Raw genomic sequence first — 19,907 nt, forward strand, 5'->3', positions numbered from 1 at the left:
CATCGTTGTCTTGTTCTTGATCTTAGAGGAAATGCTTTCAGTTTTTCACCATTGAGAATAGTGTTTGCTGTGGGTTTGTCGTATATGGCCTTTATGATGTTGAGGTAGGTTCCCTCTGTGCCCACTTTCTGGAGGGTTTTTATCATAAATGTGTGTGGAATTTTATCAGAAGCTTTTTCTGCATCTATTGAGATGAACATATTGTTTTCATTCTTCAATTTGTTAACGTGGTGTATCACATTGATTGATTTGCGTATATTTTGCAATCCTTGCATCCCTGGGATAAATCTCATTTGATCATGGTTTATGACCCTTTTAATGTGTTGTTGGATTCTGTTTGCTAGTATTTTGTTGAGGATTTTTGCATCTATATTCATCAGTGATATTGTTCTGTAATTTTCTTTTTTATAGTATCCCTGTCTGGTTTTGGTATCAGGGTGATGGTGGCCTCATAGAATGAGTTTGGGAGTGTTCCTTCCTCTGCAATATTTTGGAAGAGTTTGAGAAGGATGGGTGTTAGCTGTTCTCTAAATGTTTGATAGTATTCACCTGTAAAGCAGTCTGGTCCTGGACTTTTGTTTGTTGGAAGATTTTTAATCGCAGTTTCAATTTCATTACTTGTGATTGGTCTTTTCTTATTTTCTATTTCTTCCTGGTTCAGTTTTGGAAGGTTATACCTTTCTAAGAATTTGTCCATTTCTTAAGGTTTTCCATTTTCATGACTACCATTTTCAAGGTGTCTTTGGCATAGAGTTGCTTGTAGTAGTCTCTTATGATCTTTTGTTTTTCTGCGGTGTCTGTTGTAACATCTCCATTTTCATTTCTAATTTTATTGATTTCAGTCCCCTCCCTCTTTTTCTTGATGAGTCTGGCTAAAGGTTTATCAATTTTGTTCATCTTCTTAAAGAACCAGCTTTTAAGTTTTATTGATCTTTGCTATTGTTTTCTTCATTTATATTTCATTTTTTTCTCCTCTGATCTTTATGATTTCTTTCCTTCTGCTAACTTCAGTTTTGTTTGTTCTTTTTTCTCTAGTTCCTTTAGGTGTAAGATTAGATTGTTTATTAGAGATTTTTGTTGTTTCTTGAGGTAGGATTGTATTGCTCTAAACTTCCCTCTTAGAACTGCTTTTGCTGCATCCCACAGGTTTTGGATTGTCGTGGTTTTGTTGTCGTTTGTCTCTAGGAATTTTTGATTTTCTCTTTGATTCCTTTCATGATCTCTTGGTTATTTAGTAACGTATTCTTTAGCCTCCATGTGTTTGTGTTTTTTACGTTTTTTTCCCCTGTAATTGATTTCTAATCTCATAGCGTTGTGGTCAGAAAAGATGCTTGATATGATTTCAGTTTTCTTAACTGTACTGAGGCTTGAATTGTGACCCAAGATGTGATCTATCCTGAAGAATGTTCCATGTGCATTTGAGAAGAAAGTGTAATCTGCTGTTTTCTGATAGAATGTCCTTTAAATATCAATGAAATGTATTTGGTCTGTTGTGTCATTTAAAGTTTGTGTTTCCCTATTAATTTTCTGTCTGGTTGATCTTGCAATGGTGTAAGTGAGGCGTTAAAGTCCCCCACTATTACAGTGTTACTGTCTATTTCCTCTTTTATAGCTGTTAGCGTTTGCCTTGTGTATTGAGGTGCTCCTATGTTGGGTGCATATATATTTATCATTGCTATATCTTCTTCTTGGATGGATCCCTTGATCATTATGTAGTGTCTTTCCTTGTTTCTTGTAACATTCATTATTTTAAAGTCTATTTTATCTGATATGAGTATTGCCACTCTAGCTTTCTTTTGATTTCCATTTCTTTGGAATACCTTGTTCCATCCCCTCACTTTCAGTCTGTATGTGTCCCTAGGTCTAAAGTGGGTCTCTTGTAGACAGCATATATGTGGGTCTCGTTTTTGTATCCATTCAGCAAACCTGTGTCTTTTGGTTGGAGCATTGAATCTATTCATATTTAAGGTAATTATCGATATATATGTTCCTATTACCATTTTCTTAATTGTTTTGGCTTTCTTTTTGTAGGTCCTTTTCTTCTCTTGTGTTTCCCACTTAGAGAAGTTCCTTTAGCATTTGCTGCTGAGCTGGTTTGGTGGTGCTGAATTCTCTTAGCTTTTGCTTGTTTATAAATCTTTTGATTTCTCTGTTGAATCTGAATGAGATCCTTGCCAGGTAGATTAATCTTGGTTGTAGGTTCTTCCCTTTCATCACTTTTAATATATTGTGCCACTCCCTCTTCAAATATTTTCTCGGGTCCTTTTCCTCTTCTCCTTTTGCGACCCCTATAATATGAATGTTTGTTTGTTTAATGTTGTCCCGGAGCTCTCTTAGGCTGTCTTCATTTCTTTTCATTCGTTTTTCTTTATTCTGTTCCATGGCAGTGAATTGTACCATTCTGTCTTCCAGGTCACTCATCCGTTCTTCTGCTTCATTTATTCTGCTATTGATTCCCTCTAGTGTATTTTTCATTTCCGTTATTGTATTGTTCATCTTTGTGTGTTGGTTATTTAATTCTTCTAGGTGTTTGTTCTTTAATTCTTCTAGGTCTTTGTTAAACATTTCTTGCATCTTCTCGATCTTTGCCTCCATTCTTTTTCCGAGGTCCTGGATCATCTTCCCTATCACTATTCTGAATTCTTTTTCTGGAAGGTTGCCTATCTCCACTTCATTTAATTGTTCTTCTGGGGTTTTATCTTGTTCCTTCATTGGGTACATATCCCTCTGCCTTTTTATTTTGTCTGTCTTTCTGGGAATGTGGTTTTCATTCCACAGTCTGCAGGATTGTAGTTCTTCTTGCTTCTGCTGTCTGCCCTCTTTGTATTAGTTTTCTCCTCAGGTTGATAGCTAAGTTTAAGTTCTGCCAAGTATAATTTAGAAATTGTTTCCGAAAAGTGATTGTGATGGTAAGAATAGATATCCCAGGCATTTTGATATTACAGCTCATCTGTAGAATGACTGACCCCAGATACAATATTCCTGTTAAGCTTTATTGACAGACTCTGTGCTTCGTACTTTTAGAGGCAGTTTCTCATTTAAATAGATTTTGGAAGAAAAATCAGCCATTATTTAATCTACTTAATAGTTTTTCAAAAGTATATATGTAGGGCTTCCCTGGTGGCGCAGTGGTTGAGAGTCCGCCTGCCGATGCAGGGGACATGGGTTCGTGCCCCGGTTCGGGAAGATCCCGCATGCCATGGAGCGGCTGGGCCCGTGGGCTATGGCCACTGAGCCTGCGCATCTGGAGCCAGTTCTCCACAACGGGAGAGGCCACAACAGTGAGAGGCCCGTGCACCGCAAATAAAAAAAGAAGAAAGTATATATGTATATGTATGCATGTATGTAAATATGTGTATATGTATCAGTTTCCTATTGCTGCTGTAACACATACAATAAACTCTGTGGCTTAAAACAATAAATGGAAATTTATTCTTTTACAGTTTGGGAGGGCAGACGTCTGAAATGAGTTTCACTGGGCCAAAACCAAGGTGTCATTGGGGCCACATTCACTAGAGAAGCTCTAGGGGAGAATCTGTTTCTTTGCCTTTTCCAGCTTCTAAAGATGCCTTCCTTGCATTTTTTGGTCATGACCCCTTCCTCCACCTTCAAAACTAATTAACCACATCACCTCCTCCTCTTTTATAATAAAATTTCCTTCTACTCCCCTCTTATAAGAACACCTGTGGTTACAATTATGGCCCACCTGGGTAATCCAGGGCTGTCTCCCTATCTCAGGGTCCTTAACTTAATCACACATATAAGGATTCTTTTGTCACCTAAGGTAGCATTACAGGTTACGGGATTAGGATGTGGATATCTTTTATGGCCATGATGGAGTACAGAATACTGCCAAAAGTCACATAAAAACAAAATATGTTAGAAACAAGTACAGTTTGGAAAGAAGCTGTACAGGTTGATAATATAAGCAAGGGATCCTGGTGTTCCTCTGCTATATTCCAACATTTTGTCTTGTTGACTGATACTTTCCATTCCTGACGTAAACAGAACATTAATCTTCAGGTGTTTTTTCTGGTATACTTCATCTTCTATTCTTGTCTTTCCCTTCTTTATAAAACCCACGCTTAGTAATCTGAGGTCATGAGTTCATGAATCGGAACACAGATTTATATCTGATATTATAGTTAATTTAGAAATAATTTGTATTTGCTATTTGAACATAGACACAGGTTCAGTTATTTGCTTTCTTACTCCTTTTAAGCCTTTTTGTCACCTTCTCCTTCAACTTTGTTATTCTCAGCACTAATGAAGAATTGATCGCTTTGCCACTGATGGTGTTATTCTAAGTTGTATGATGAAAGTTTTTAGGAGACAGTTCTAAAGGTTCCTTAATTCCTAGAAGATCATACATCTATGAGCTGGATTATTTTTTTGTGTGTTTGTTCAGTTTCATTCCAGTGTTTACATCTTACCCTATAGCTTTGGAGAGAAAAATTTCATTTGGTACTTCTAATATATGATATGGTCCAGTGACTTCTAGAATTACCAATAAATAATGTTTCAGCAAAGTAAACATGTATTTTGTTGCATAATTTATAAGCTAAATGTTTACATTTTCTTCCTTGAACTACAGAATACCAGAAGGCCCCATTGATCAGGGGCCAGCTTCAGGAAGGGTTCGTGCTTTAGAAGAGCAGCTTGTGAAGGCCAAAGAACAGATTGAAAATTATAAGAAACAAACTAGAAATGGTAGGTAACGATACATTGTTTTTCCTCTTCAGTATGTTGACATTAGCACAAATAATTGAAAATTTCCTTTCATCAAAATGTTGGAAATGCTGATGCTCTCTATTCTTTGACTGCAGGTCTTGGGAAGGATCATGAAATCCTAAGGAGGAGGATTGAAAATGGAGCTAAAGAGCTCTGGTTTTTTCTACAAAGTGAGTTGAAGAAATTAAAGAATTTAGAAGGAAATGAACTCCAAAGACATGCAGATGAATTTCTGTCAGATTTGGGACATCATGAAAGGTACTACACTTACATTTCATTTGGGGTTTAGTAAAGATTATAATCTAAGAATGGGAAATGGGAACTTTTGTTAATTTCCCTGCTGAATGGTAAATGATACCTACCATGTTTAGAAGCAGTAGAGTACCTGAGGGCTCAGTGGACAATAATTGCCAAATGTAGTTCATCACCAGAAAATATTATTTTAAATGAATTTCTAGAAATCTTTATACCCGAAATAAACTCAGAAGATAGTGGTGTCAGCCAACAATGCATTACAATATCTTCTTTAAACTTCCTTGTTATACAACCGATATTTGAAGTGACATGTACAGTTTTGCATTGCAGTACATTCATTGGAACTCATACTGAGGCTGCCAGTTATGTTTCTAACTGAAGCATTGAAAACTTTAAAATAGCAACTTTTTAGGGCTTCTAGTGAAAGGGTAATAAGTTTTTGATAAAAAGGAGCATTCTGTTAATTGCTCTTTCATTTAGTTGCTAGAAAGAAGAACCTGAAATCTGCCTAGTTAAATTTGTTCCTCTTATTTGCACATTTCTGAAGATACGGAGTTTATCCTCCATAGGAAAGGATACATTTCGGTGTTGGTGTGTTCATGCAGAACAAAATGTACCTGAGAATCATTATAGATATGTAAAACCTGTCCTTAGCCCTATTATTTATGCAAGTCTGTATTCCCAGTAGGATTCTGTTGGCAATTACTGTCTCATTAGTGAACAATAGAAGACACTTGTTGTATTAACACAACCTACCACTATGAAGAGGAAAAGAATTACCCACAACCAACAGATTCATATATATTAACGTCATCAGCAATATTGTAGTGATTGTGAAACATTGCTCTGCTATTTTAAGTGAAATTACAAATAAAATCTGTCCGTTTATTGGAATCATTTTAGCATTAGTGAATCTACAGCAATAAGATAGCATAAATTTCAAGGGGCATTGACTTATTAGGCCACAGATTTGGCAGTCCCTTTGAAATTTTTAGCTTAGCTTGCAATCAAGCCATACTTAGACCACTAGACCAAATACTGACTAATTCTGTCCTTAATGCTTCTCTACCCTAAGCTGATTCTAGGCACCAAAGTTATGTTATTTGGAGCAGTGTGCTTGTGTGCTTTGCTTATTGCAGTTTTATAGGAAAGTGTACATCTGAAGAGGATTTGAGTTGAGAAGCCTGTATGGTATTTAAAGGATAATTTTGGCTCTTGACTACTGATAGAATGTTTAATTTTAAAGTTTGAGTGATTTAATTACTTGAGTATTTCATTGTTTGGTCTCTTCCAAATTAAAATAATTACTTATAAATTATTTTGTGCATATATTTTGTGACTATATGTAGAAATTGGAAAACATGTACAAATGAAAAATGTTGGGCCCTGAAAAGTTGATGTAAATCAATGTTAAGTTTTTTGTGAGTTCCGGTTTAAATACATTATGTTTCTTGACAGTACCTTTTAGTAAATGTTAAATAATAATATTTCACTGGAAAAAAAAAGGAAAGGTACCCAAAATATCCAAGTCGATTTCTCTTGCTGTCTTAAGCAGAAATTATAATGAACTTGGGATACAACTTCGCAGGGTAGTAATTTAACTCCAGGCAGCCAGATTAGAATGCAGTGATACAAATAATGAGCAAAGGACAACCAAACATTAGAGAAATAACCTTTAAAGTAATGAATGTACAAATAGAGAGGATTTGTATGTATGTAGAATATGCCGTCTTACTGGTAATTTCCAAGATAAGTGTAAGAATTAAAATTAAAAGACTTTTGTTTGTCTCTCATGATTTTTACAGTACACATAAATCCCCATTTTCTTTTTACACTTGCCCAAATCATAGTGTACAAGTTGTCTCTGGACTGTCTGTATTCTCTGAAGAATCAGAAGTTGAATCTATCGGTTTTCTTGTTCAGATTTCCCTTTGAATCACTCATCATTTTTTGGTTTAGAAAGACATCAGTTATAGAGAAGTAACTTATGGGCTTTTGTTTCTTCAGAAGGGGTTTCTTTCTATCTTAGAACTTTGTTCTGATAGAAACACTGATCCTCCTTTTTTTCCTTTCTAAATCAACTTTATTGTGGCATAGTTTATTTACAGTAAAATACACATATTTTAGTCTGTAGTTCTGTGAGTTTTGACACATGCTCATAGTTTTGTAACCACCACTGCAATCCAGGTGCAGAACACTGCCGCCACCCCAGGAAAATTCCTTCTGCCTCTTTAGAGTCAGCACCGCCCCACCCCCACACCAGTCCCTTGCAGTCACCCAATCTGTCTCCTGCCCCAATAATTTTACCTTTTCCAGAATTTTATGTAAATGCAATCACACTACGTAGTTTTTTGAGTGTGGTTTCTTTTACTTGGTGTAATGCATTTGAGATTCACCCATGTTGTGTTGTGTATGGGTAGTTCATTCCTTTTTATTGCTAAGTAATATTCCATCGTATGGACCTACCACAGTTAGTTTATCCATTCACCAGTTGAAGCACATTTGGGTTTTCAATTTTTTGGCGATTATGTATATATAAAGCTACTATAGACATTAATATACACGTTTTTTGTGGAAACATGTTTTCACTTCTTTTGGATTAATACGTAGGAGTGGGTTTGATGGGTCATGTATGGCAGTTCCTTAGGAACTGGGCCGCACAGCAGGAGGTGAGCGGCGGGCGAGCAAGCAAAGCTTCATCTGCCTGTCCCCATCGCTCACATTACTGCCTGAACCCCCTCCCCCCTCCCCTGTCTGTGGACAAATTGTCTTCCATGAAACCGGTCCCTGGTGCCAAAAAGGTTGGGGACTATTGATATATGGAGTGAATGTTTAATTCCCTAAGACATCGCCAAACTGTTTGCCAAAGGGTAGTATTATTTTGTATTCTCATCAGCAGTGTGTAAGAGTTCCAGTTGCTCTGTATCCTTGTTGCACTTGGTATTGTCAATTTTTACATTTTCCTCCTACCATTCTAACAGGAGTGTAGTGGTATATCATAATGGTTTTCATTTGCAACTCCTTACTAATGATATTGAGCATCTTTTAATGTGCTTAATTGCCATCCATATATCATCCTTGGTAAAGTGTCTTTTCCAAATCACATGCTTAATTTTGGGGGAATTTTTTTTCTTTTTATTGAGCTATAAGCATTCTTCATTTATTCTGGATACAAGTCTTACTGGTGCATTTTAGAAATCTCATTCTGAGAGCTGTGTGAAGCAAAGTCTGTTGTCAGGAAATGAGAAAGATGTTACAGAAGTCCAAGTAAGTGATAATGAGCTTCTGGACCTGGGTAGTTGGTAGTAGGAATAGAAAGGGATAAATGCGTGAAAAATGGAAGCTGCAGGACTTGGTAACTGATCTAATATAGGGAGATGGGGGACTCAAAAGTAATTGAGGACTTGTAATTTCCTGGGAGGGACAGCTTTCATAAATGGACATCATTGTTTCTTTTGTAGTAATTTGGCTTTTTTCCCTGACGAAGTGTAATCTCCTGAGGACTGGAACTCTAACTTCAGTTTCTTCTCTACCCTGCAGTACTAAGCACTCATTATTTAGTTAGTGTTCAGTAAGTTATGTCTTTTTTATTTGCTGGGGAGGCATGTATGTGCATTCTTTGATTATTTCACACTCTACTTTGTACCTCCTTGTAAAAATAATCCTGTTCCACTGAAAGATTTATGAATATTATGCAACTAAAGAAAATTAAATAATTGAGGTAAAAATATTCTCCTGTAATTGAGAATCCCAAAAGGTATGAAGGGCAAGTTATAGGAGTAAAGTCATTTACCTCTGAATAAAACTGGAAGCTCCAGTTAATTTTAACAGTGGGTTCTGCAAAACAGAGAGTATCTGTTAGAAGTCAAGGATATATAGGGAAGGAAATGGACTGATAGGAAGCATGATGGGACTGGAAGAAAACCTGACATAGAAGGATTTTTGTACTCAGTGCCCTTGACTTCATGTTTGATTTGTTTTGGAGGATTTAAGTGATTCCTGTATCTAAAAGTAGTCTTGAGACTTCAGTTATATATGAATCACTAAAAATAAAACTATCATAGTGTTTCTGATTTGGAGTGTAATTCTGATTCTAAGCAATGAAGTATGGACTTTCTTTTAATTGAATGTGAATGATAAAAAATAATGTTGCTTACCAAATACATCTAATCGTTTGTTTACATTTCGTGGACTGTTTGCTCAGTAGTTTCTTAAATGCATCTAAAAATTTGTTAAAATTGAGGGAAAAAACCCCACTTCACCTCATCATAAACTTATTAAGGTTGTTAGATTCAGAGAACTGGTTTAGATCTTATGTCTTATTCCATGGTGCTACTCTCCTTGCAAGGAGAGGAGAAAGAGTAAAGTGAATATGGAATGTTATTTTCTTTTGATGACCCTAAGCTCTTGGAATCAATCTATCTACTTGCTTTACAGACAAAACTGGGACTTCAGTTTAATATTGAAAGGGAAAAAAAATGTATCCTCACTTTTTACACATCTTTCATACTCAGCTTTTATTGCCTCTTAGACCTTTACAGCTTAATGTGATAAATAAAATTGCATATCTTTCATCTTAATTCTTCAAAAGGTAATACCATACCTAAAGTATATAAATCAGAAATCCTTTTATATATGTTTATTAGTGTATATTAGATTTCTTTTTATATGTGTGAACAATATGAATGGTTTATTGCACTGTTATTATGGAAGGTATATTTTAACTAAGTCAATTTTAGGAGCAGAACTCTTATTTATTTTCCAAATAAATTTCCTAGAACCCTAATATAAAAAACTAAATGTTGAGTAAATCACAAATATTGCTAATGTCCTCAATTGTCATACTAAGTAGAAAAATTTAGTTTCCAAACATTTTAACTTGTAAAGTCGTGGTCATAGATACTATTGAAGATATTTGAAATTCAGTACTTACCATCTCATAAATAGAGGCATATCTCACAACAGTCTCTTCTCAGCACATAGGTGAATTAGAAAGTAGGGAAGCCAAAAGTGCTCCGTCCTAAATTGTTAAGAAATTTTGTGTGTCATTGTTGTTACTGTAGTGCTTTTCAAACTTCAGCAAGGCATCAGGAGCACCTGGAGAGCTTCTTAAAAAATACAGATTGCTAAATCCCATCCTCAGAGTTCCTGATTCAGTAGGTCTGGAGTGAGGCCCGAGAATTTCCATTTCTAACACATTCGTAAGTGTTGTTGAAGTTGCTGGTCTTTGAGAACTAAGGCTCTACAGAATCCCTGGTTCTCTTTATGCGTTCACCACTGATAGAGGTTGTCTAGGTTTCCTGGAAAAAAATCACATTTCTCTGTAGATTACTGGACCTATCTGTAAACTGTGGGGAAAGACTCTTCTTTTGCTCCCCACTTGATGCTGTTCTTTTTAGTGAGGGGACCATGTTTCTTTTCTAGAATGTGGCTCCCACTGTTCATTACTTAAAATACCTGTCACTAATGCAGCTTGGATGCCAAATATCATACTTGATATGGGATTCAGCTCACCTGAGATTTTTAGCAAAATGCTATTGACCTGATTAGCCTATTACTTGAGAGCTAGTATCTAGTAGAGCTTGATCCCTACCTGTTGCTACTGTTGGGTGATCAACTGCTAGTTAATTAGTAATATTCTTTGTCTTTTAGAAGGTTTTTTAAGAATTTAGAGGGGCTGATGGTATAATAAATAAATACAGAGTAGCATATTATTATTACCTGCTGTATTGATCTCAAGCATTAGTATTATTTGATTTTTCAGTTGATGATTTCATTCTAATGATTGTATGTGACCACACTTCTTAGTAATACAGTCCCATTTACCTGGTGCTTTTGATATCATTGATCATGAATTGACCCTGGCCCGTCTCTTTGAAATAGCAAGAGAGAAATCAGCAATTGAGAGTGATTATTTTTGTCATTATGGTTTTATTATTTATGTAGTAGTTGTAGGCTCAGTGCTTGGATTTACAGCCTCATAGATTTGGCCCTCAACCTCTGAGGGTGTCATGAAGAGTTTGTCTTACCACGCTGTTTGGTTGTCCAGAGATACATTTAACTTAATCATTGTCACTTTGGCTCTTTTTGTCATCTTTATGGTGCCAAACACCAGTTTATGAAATAGTTACTGGAATTGCTTCTTTCTTATTTTAAATTGCATTAATTATTAAAGGACAGGAGGGCTCACAGGACTGATGAGCTATTTCTCAATTAAATTGACTGAAACTATTGAGAAACAATCTAGTAAAGTAGCAATCTCATCACTCCTGCCTGGTTTGCATCATCTCATTATCAGTAATATGTAAAGCAGCTTTGCTAAGACTGAGATCAGCTGTGTTTCCAAAATGATGAATGATACTTATGGCTAATTAAGCTGATTGGCTTTTTGCTACTGTGTGTAGGGGACTATGTAACAAAAGCACTTCAAATCAGATAAGGGGTACAATATCTGACTGGTTATAGGGCAAGAGTGGTAGGTTAATAGCTTATGGATCTATTTGATCAGAATTGCTGGTCATAACCATTGTGGTCCAGTAGCTTGTGTTTTCACTCTCTTTATAAGGTGGACTCTACTCAACTGTCTTTGAACGTTCCAAGAATTGCAATTTTCACTCTTGAATAGTTTTGTGAACCTTCAAATCTATTATTCTTTGTTTTTTGTTTCATTACATACACACTTAATTTCTTTGATGTGTGATTTAATTGATTCGTACATTAAGCTGGAATGTAGATACTCGTTCCCCAGCTTTTAATTCCTTTGGACAAAATGTTTTTGTATGATTGTTTTTCTACTAAGGAATCCAGGCTTATTTTTAAGCGGTACTAGAACATTTCTCTTAATATCCTTGGACAAAGGGAGACATTGTCATATGAAGTGGTCCTTATTCTGCTTATCACTTAGTTTCTATCAGCCAGATTGTGATTCTCCATCTTGTGTAAAGGAACATTCTCCCCTAAAATAAAATTTGCATTGGGAGGAGAACCTGCAGGTGGAAAAGTATGTCTCATCTTGTGGCCCTAGTTCTGTTTTGCCTGCCCCCACCTTACATCTCCTTGGGTGTGGTTTCCAAACTCAATAATTATTTTGACATTAGAAATAACTACTTACTGGGCTTCCCTGGTGGCGCAGTGGTTGGGAGTCCGCCTGCCGATGCAGGGGACACGGGTTCGTGCCCTGGTCCGGGAAGATCCCACATGCTGCAGCGGCTGGGCCGGTGAGCCATGGCTGGTGGGCCTGCACGTCCGGAGCCTGTGCTCAGCAGCCGGAGAGGCCACCGCAGCGAGAGGCCCCCATACCGCAAAACAAACAAACAAAAAAAACTACTTACTAAGGATTTCCTACATGCCAGTCACTGTGATAAAGGCTCTCCATTCATTATCTTATTTTGTCAACATAGTAATATTGATAGCCTCCTCATTTTATAAAGTAAGTTATACTCAGACCTAGAGAATTTAGATAGCTTACGCAAGTAAGTGGCAGAGCTGTTATATTCTGAAATCCTTTCTCTTAATTGCTAAATACTTCTCTGAGCTTTATTTTTCTCTTCTACACGTGGAGATATAATTGCTATATTACAGCATTGTGATGATTAAGTGTGGGAAAATATATAAAACACTTTCCACAGTCACTGACACATTGTAGGTTCTGGTAGACTCTAGTCAGACCTGCACAAGGAAAGTCCTGTAAGAGGATATAAATAGAAAATTCTTAGATCCTCCAAGGAAGGCACAGGTAAGGGGAGATTGTCACAGTGCTCAAAAGGAAGATCTGGAACATAAACATAAGCCTAGTGGACATCAATCACCAAATAGCATAATTATTGCCTTATGTGGTAGTATGAGCTGTATTTGTTGTTGCCCTCCTGGACTCCTCTTCACCCATGTGAGCTGTCAGAATGGTGGTATTCTAAAATTCCTGCTGAGACAACATGGGAGGCAGTGGGAGCATTGTCTGCCTGTCTGTCTCCTGGTCACATTTTTATCCTTTGCACTGCTTACTTCTGCCCCAGGAGCAAACAAAAGTATTGCCCTTGATCCATATTTACCTATGGATTAGGCTCTGTGGTGTAGCCTCCCTTAGTCACATTTACTTTAATAAATGTCAGTTCCTTCACCTTGGACTTTTCTTCCTTGGATTATATCTGCTCTGTGCTGGCCCTCAGGGAGAATTTCCCTCTTCAACATTTTGAATAAGGTATAAGCAAAATACTCTCCTTGTGGTTCTTCATTGGCATAATTGAGACAGACGAGAACATTTAAAAAGAGTTTTGTGAATATTAAGGTATAAAAATAGGAAAATTAACAGAAAACACAACGAACATAAATGTAGCCCAGTTTTTGAAGAAGAGGTTTTGATGCCTGTCGTAGTTGGCTTTCTCTTAGAGTCACAGATGTTGGTCTAGTCTATCACTTATCTTCAGGCATGTGTATTCTACCCTCAAATGACTAGCACTATTCTGCTGGTACTTTGCCTGGGTTTGTATTTCTCAGGCTTTTAATACCTCAGGCCTTTAGATTCACCACCCACGTCCTAGATTTTTTGGTATCTTCATGGTCAAAACCAAGACATCCAGTTTACCAGCTTGAGGGATACCTCTAGGAGATTTGATTTGAGAATGGAGTCACTGAAAATCCGGAATTTCTGTAGAATGGTTTTCAGGCACCATGTTTCCCAATAATGGGCCAGAACTGAAACTTTCTGTTTGATTATCCTCATGTCTTTGGCTAAAAGGTGACAAATTTTGCAGGATGGTAATGTCTAAACATTATTGGCTTAGTAAAGAACTACAGCTGACCCTTGAAAAATGTGGGGGTTAGGGGCACCAATCCACTGCACAGTAAAAAAATCCACGTATAACTTTTGTCTTCGCAAAAACTTAACTACTAGTAGCCTACTGTTAACCAGAAACCTTACTGGTAACATAAACAGTCGATTAACACATATTTTGTATGTTACATGTATTATATACTGTAGTCTTAAAATAAGCTAGGGAAAAGGAAATGTTATTAAGGAAATCATAAAAAAGAGAAAATACATTTACAGTACTGTACTATCTTTACTGGTACTGGAAGTTTATGTCCTCTGTTTACAAGATGAATTGTCTGTCAGTACCTACATCTATATTGTCTTATATGATACGAAACACTGAAGATATTATATGTATTACTAACATTAGAAAGCAAAAATGAAAAGATAACATGAAAAAAATGCATTTATGTGCAGCTATAACAATACATGCATTATACCTGTAACAGCAATGATTGCTTTAAAGGAGGTAGTGTAATCAATATGATTGCTTCATGGTAGCCTAGCCTATACACTAATAAATGAATTGTTTTAAAATTTTTATGGCATATAGTTTTACAATACAATCATATTCATAATACAGTATTGGAAACATTGTTAAATTTAAAAAAAACACTTACCTATGATGGTCGGCTGATATGCAGTTTCTCCAGTTATGAGGAAGGCATACTGTATGGTAATGTAATTTTTTTTTTTTTTTTTTTTTTTTTTTTGCGGTACGCGGGCCCCTCACCGCTGTGGCCTCTCCCATCGCGGAGCACAGGCTCCGGACGCACAGGCTCAGCGGCCACGGCCCACGGGCCCAGCCGCTCCGCGGCACGCGGGATCCTCCCGGACCGGGACACGAACCCGCGTCCCCTGCATCGGCAGGCGGACCCTCAACCACTGCGCCACCAGGGAAGTCCAATGTAATTTTTTGAAAGCAAAGTTTTAAAACAGTAAGAAAACTAACACAGTATTAATTTTATATTAAATTATAGAATTTAATGCCTTTATGCCTATGTAAGGATAGACTGTTATCTACATATATTTTATACATTCATGATATACCTAACTTTTTCTTAATTTTTTCCATATTTCTAGACTATGCAGTTCATCTGTGAGTTTTTTTAAATTGTCTCAAATCTCAAAAAATTTTTCCGATATTTATTGAAAAAATTTGTGTATAACTGGACTCGCACAGTTCAGACGGTGTTGTTCAAGGGTCAACTGTAGGTTGAATTTAAAGTCATTTCCTGGGCTTGTCTTCCTTACATGGTCTCCAGTGGGGAGGCCAAGAAAAAGTTTTACAAAGGAAGCTTAATTTTAGTTGACTGTTGGAATAGAGTGACTTATACTGTGACTCTGACTGCATTATCATAAAAAATTAGTGTACTTTTTTTAGTCTTTGGTCTTCTAGTTATAAAGTGGTTATTCCACTTTCTTGACAGATATTGGGATAAATATAAATAACTGATCGCTAAGACTTAGTAGTGATGTAACTTGGTAAAAACATTCACTTTTATGTTTTCTAATTTATTAAAATATACAGAGATCAGCTTTCATTCCCAATGGTAAAGTGATGGCTTGATTACTATGACATGAAAGCATAAACCATGCCAATTTATGTATTTCAAAGAATTTTCCCCTCTAAATTACACCTAATGTAGTTTTTTACCTGCTTAGGGCTATATACTGATTGTCATGGAATGTAGTGCTATTTGTCTGTATGTGTGTGTATCTTTAATGTAATGGAACGCCACGCAGAACATATTGAATTTCCTTTATTCCTTCAACAGGCATTTGCTGATAGACTGGTTATTTATCCCACTGTACTACATCTCCAGAAACAATACTGCTATTTAAAGTTGAGACTTTCAACAAGTTTTGTGATCACTCCTATTTGGTGGGTAGGAAAAAACAAATGACCATGTTTGGATATGATGAAACCTATGAAATGTGAAAAATAATGGGTGTGATGAGAGTAATGGAAAAGAGGCCTCTAAAGCTGAGAAAATAATTTAAATAAACTTCAGCTTAGCCCTGTAACACCATTATAAGGAAAGACATCTCCTGTGTTTCCATGATCAACTCACACAATTTCATGAGTGGTAACTTTTCCCACAGCAACTATAAAATAATACCATAGGCTACATAATAGCCCATGGGGGCCTCAGTTTCATAATCTGAAAAAAACTTGAACCTCTGTTCAGTGTGTAAGACTGTAAGTTAGTTTCTTAAAGGAGGCAGTAAGTTGTAGATATGGTTTTTCCAACTAAAATTACTCCTTTTCATGAAAGAAATGTTTTGAATCTTAGGTGGGAATAATATAAAAACAGATAAAGCATCACATATTAGACTCTTTTCCTATTTTAAAAGGGTAAGCATGGAAATAGTCAAGCTGTGAAGTGTCCTGTGCATGGATAATGTTGACACATTGAACAAGTGCCTGAAATGCTTCACAGATGACCCTGTTATCCCAAAGCATTGTATAAAGCTGTTCCACTATTAGTTGGATGAATATTCTAAACTGTGGCTATGATTTTGAATTTTCATTTGCATATTATTAATAGTTTTGTTTTATTCAAAGGGGCTATTATCGGGTATTCTCTGTTAACCGTATGTAGTTCTGATCATTTTCTATGATAGTAAATAAGACTTTAATTATTTTTCCAGTGGGCTTCCATTGCTTTGCTCCTAAATGGTTTATCATCTAGTTAAGAACCAGGAATAGAAGAGAACTGAGACTATGTCATGTACTCCTAGATAAATCACAGTTGTTGAGGGCTGGTTTCATCATCTGTTAAATGAGTCCTCACTGATCAATCCCTTTCTTCAGGGTGCTATAAGGCACTGAGTATTGGGTCATTTTTCTGACTGGCTGTCAGTCCCACATATTACTGTCACCCTCATACCCAATTGATCTTTCCTCTTAGTTGTGGAATTATTAGTAGGTACTCTTCAGACACAAGGTAAAAGTTCTGAAGCAACTCTCTGAGGCATTCTAGCATAAATAGCAATGTCTTAGTCTGTTTGGCCTACTATGACAAAAAAGTATCATAGACCGTGTGGCTTGTAAACAATAGAAATTTACTTCTCACAATTCTGGACGGTGAGAAGTTCAAGATCAAGGTGCTGGCAGATTTGGTGTCTGATGAGTGCCCTCTTTCTGCTCCATAGACAGTGCCTTCTCACTGTGCCCTCGTACAGAAGAAGGGGCTAGAGAGCTCTGTGGGGTCTGTTTTACAAGAGCACTAATCTCATTCATAAGGCTCCACCCTCATGACTTAAGGACTTCCCACACGCCCCACATTTGAATACCATCACACCGGGCATTAAGTTTCAATGGATGCGTTTGGGGGAGACACAGATGTTCAGTCTGTAGCAAGCAGCCACCACATATACTACTTTGTTTGTATTATCACTAATCCTTTTTAAAAAACTGTGTGGAAGGTTTTATAATACTTATTTTAAAGTGAAGTAACTATGTCTCAGAGATGTCAAAATAACTTTCCTAGGACACAAACCTGGTAAGAGTTGGATCCCAAACTGAGAGATAGATCTGTCTGGCTCTCAAAGCTCTTTTTCCTCTGATTCAAAATCTTTCTGATTTTGCATATTTACAATGAACAGAGTCCACATTTTTGTACTCCAGACCCTTTACTTTGATATTTGTTGGTGCATAACATTTTGATTGTTGTACATATAACATACAAAATATGTGTTAATTCTGTTTATGTTATTGATAAGGTTTCCGGTCAACAGTAGGCTATTAGTAGTTAAGTTTTTGGGGATTCAAGAGTGATATGCAGATTTTCGACTCTGTAGGGGGTTCAGCATCGCTAACCCCTGAGAGTTGTTCAAGGGACAGCTGTATACTTTCTGATAAATAGAAATAAATTTCTAACTTCATAATTTTCACAAGCAAATAACACATACTTATAAGCATTCCCAGAACAGAAGAGTTAATATAAAGTGCAGAGAAGGGGTAAAGCTGGAGTTATTACTAGTTAAGGATTATTCCCAGAAATTCTCTAGCACAAAATTAGATTTGTGGAAGGTAAAAATTCTCAATATTATCTCATCTAAAATTCTTGAAAATTTTTGCCACTTTTTCATTCATTTATCTATTCAAAGATATATACTGAACGTTTTCTATGTGATCAGCACTGTTCTAAATGCTCGTTTGGGAGGAGGGAGGGGAGTTTGAAAAATACCCTGCTGCCATGGAGCTTAAATTCTAGTAGAGGGAGAAAGATAATAAAATAAAGAAGTAAATGGTATATATTAGAAGATGATAATTGCTTGGAGAAAAATACAGCAGGGAAAGAGGAGAAGGAAAAGCAAGGGATGTGATGGTGACTGGGTGTTGAATTTTTAAGTGAGATAGTCTGGATAGCCTTTTGGGGAAGGTGACATATGAGCAAAATTTTGAAGGACATTTGGGTGAGCCATATGGATGGGTATCTGGGAAACCAGCATTCCAGGGGAAGGAGGAGCAAATGCAAAGGTCCTAAAGTAGGAACATGGCTGACATGTTCAGAGGTTAGTAACAAGACTATGTGGCTGAAATAGAGTAAACAAGGAGGACAGTAGTAGATGAGATCAAAGAGGTAAGGGAAGAGGAGGAGGAGCTTCAAGATGGAGGAGTAAGACGCGGAGATGATCTTCCTCCCCACAAATACATCAGAAATACATCTACACGTGGAACAGCTCCTACAGAACACCTACTAAACGCTGGCAGAAGACCTCAGACCTCCTAAAAGGCAAGAAATTCCCCACGTACCTGGGTAGGGCAAAAGAAAAAAGAATAAACAGAGACGAAAGGATAGGGACGGGACCTGCACCAGTGGGAGGGAGCTGTGAAGGAGGAAAGGTTTCCACACACTAGGAAGCCCCTTCGCGGGCAGAGGCTGCAGGTGGCGGAGGCGGGGGTGCTTCCGAGCTGCGGAGGAGAGCACAGCAACAAGGGTGTGGAGGGCACAGCGGAGAGATTCCCGCACAGAGGATCGGTGCCGACCGGCACTCACCAGCCTGAGAGGCTTGTCTGCTCACCCACTGGGGCGGGCAGGGTCTGGGAGCTGAGGCTCAGGCTTTGGTCAGATCGCAGGGAGAGGACTGGGGTGGGCGGCGTGAACACAGCCTGAAGGGGTTAGTGCACCACGGCTAGCCAGGAGGGAGTCCAGGAAAAAGTCTGGACCTGCCGAAGAGGCAAGAGACTTTTTCTTCCCTCTTTGTTTCCTGGTGCGCGAGGAGAGGGGATTAAGAGCGCCACTTAAAGGAGCTCCAGAAACAGGCGCAAGCAGCGGCTATCAGCGCGGACCCCAGGGACAGGCATGAGATGCTAAGGCTGCTGCTGGCGCCACCAAGAATCCTGTGTGCGAGCACAGGTCACTATCCACACCTCCCCTCCTGGGAGCCTGTGCAGCCCGCCACTGCCAGGGTCCCGTGACCCAGGGACAACTTCCCCGGTAAAATGCATGGCGTGCCTCAGGCTGGTGCAACGTCACGCCAGCCTCTGCCGCCTCAGGCTTGGCCCGCATTCCGTACCCCTCCCTCCCTCCCGCCTGAGTGAGCCAGAGCCCCCGAATCAGCGGCTCCTTTAACCCTGTCCTGTCTGAGCGAAGAAAAGACGTCCTCAGGCGACCTACACGCAGAGGCAGATCCAAATCCAAAGCTAAACCCCAGGGAGATGTGCGAACAAAGAAGAGAAAGGGAAATCTCTCCCAGCAGCCTCAGGAGCAGCGGATTAAATCTCCACAATCACCTTGATGTACCCTGCATCTGTGGAATACCTGAACAGACAACAAATCATCCCAAATTGAGGGACTTTGGGAGCAACGATATTTTTTTTTTTCTCTTTTTCTCTTTTTGTGAGTGTGTATGTGTATGCTTCTGTGTGTGATTTTCTCTCTATACCTTTGCTTTTACCATTTGTCCTAGGGTTCTGTCTGTTGTGTTTTTTTTTTTTTTCTTTTAGTATAGGTTTTAGCACTTGTTATCATTGGTGGATTTGCTTTTTTGGTTTGGTTTCTCTCTTCTTTCTTTCCTTTTTAAAAAAAATTTATTTAATTTTTTATTTTAATAACTTTCTAATTTTATTGTATTTTATCTTCTTCTTTCTTTCTTTCTT

The 19,907-nt window shown here is 37.7% G+C and overlaps 1 protein-coding gene across 8 annotated transcripts in view; it reads left to right on the forward strand.

Annotated features, from left to right (window-relative positions):
- Positions 1 to 19,907, forward strand: part of FUT8 (fucosyltransferase 8) — a 325,108-nt gene that overhangs the window by 212,670 nt on the left and 92,531 nt on the right. For all 8 annotated transcript variants that reach the window (XM_032622335.1, XM_032622331.1, XM_032622333.1 and 5 more), the window contains 2 exons: positions 4,595 to 4,710; positions 4,827 to 4,989. In XM_032622335.1, the coding sequence (XP_032478226.1) occupies positions 4,595 to 4,710; positions 4,827 to 4,989 (279 nt within the window). The remainder of the gene's footprint in view (positions 1 to 4,594; positions 4,711 to 4,826; positions 4,990 to 19,907) is intronic.

Source organism: Phocoena sinus, chromosome 2 (genome assembly GCF_008692025.1).
Source record: "Phocoena sinus isolate mPhoSin1 chromosome 2, mPhoSin1.pri, whole genome shotgun sequence".
Classification (NCBI taxonomy): domain Eukaryota; kingdom Metazoa; phylum Chordata; class Mammalia; order Artiodactyla; family Phocoenidae; genus Phocoena; species Phocoena sinus.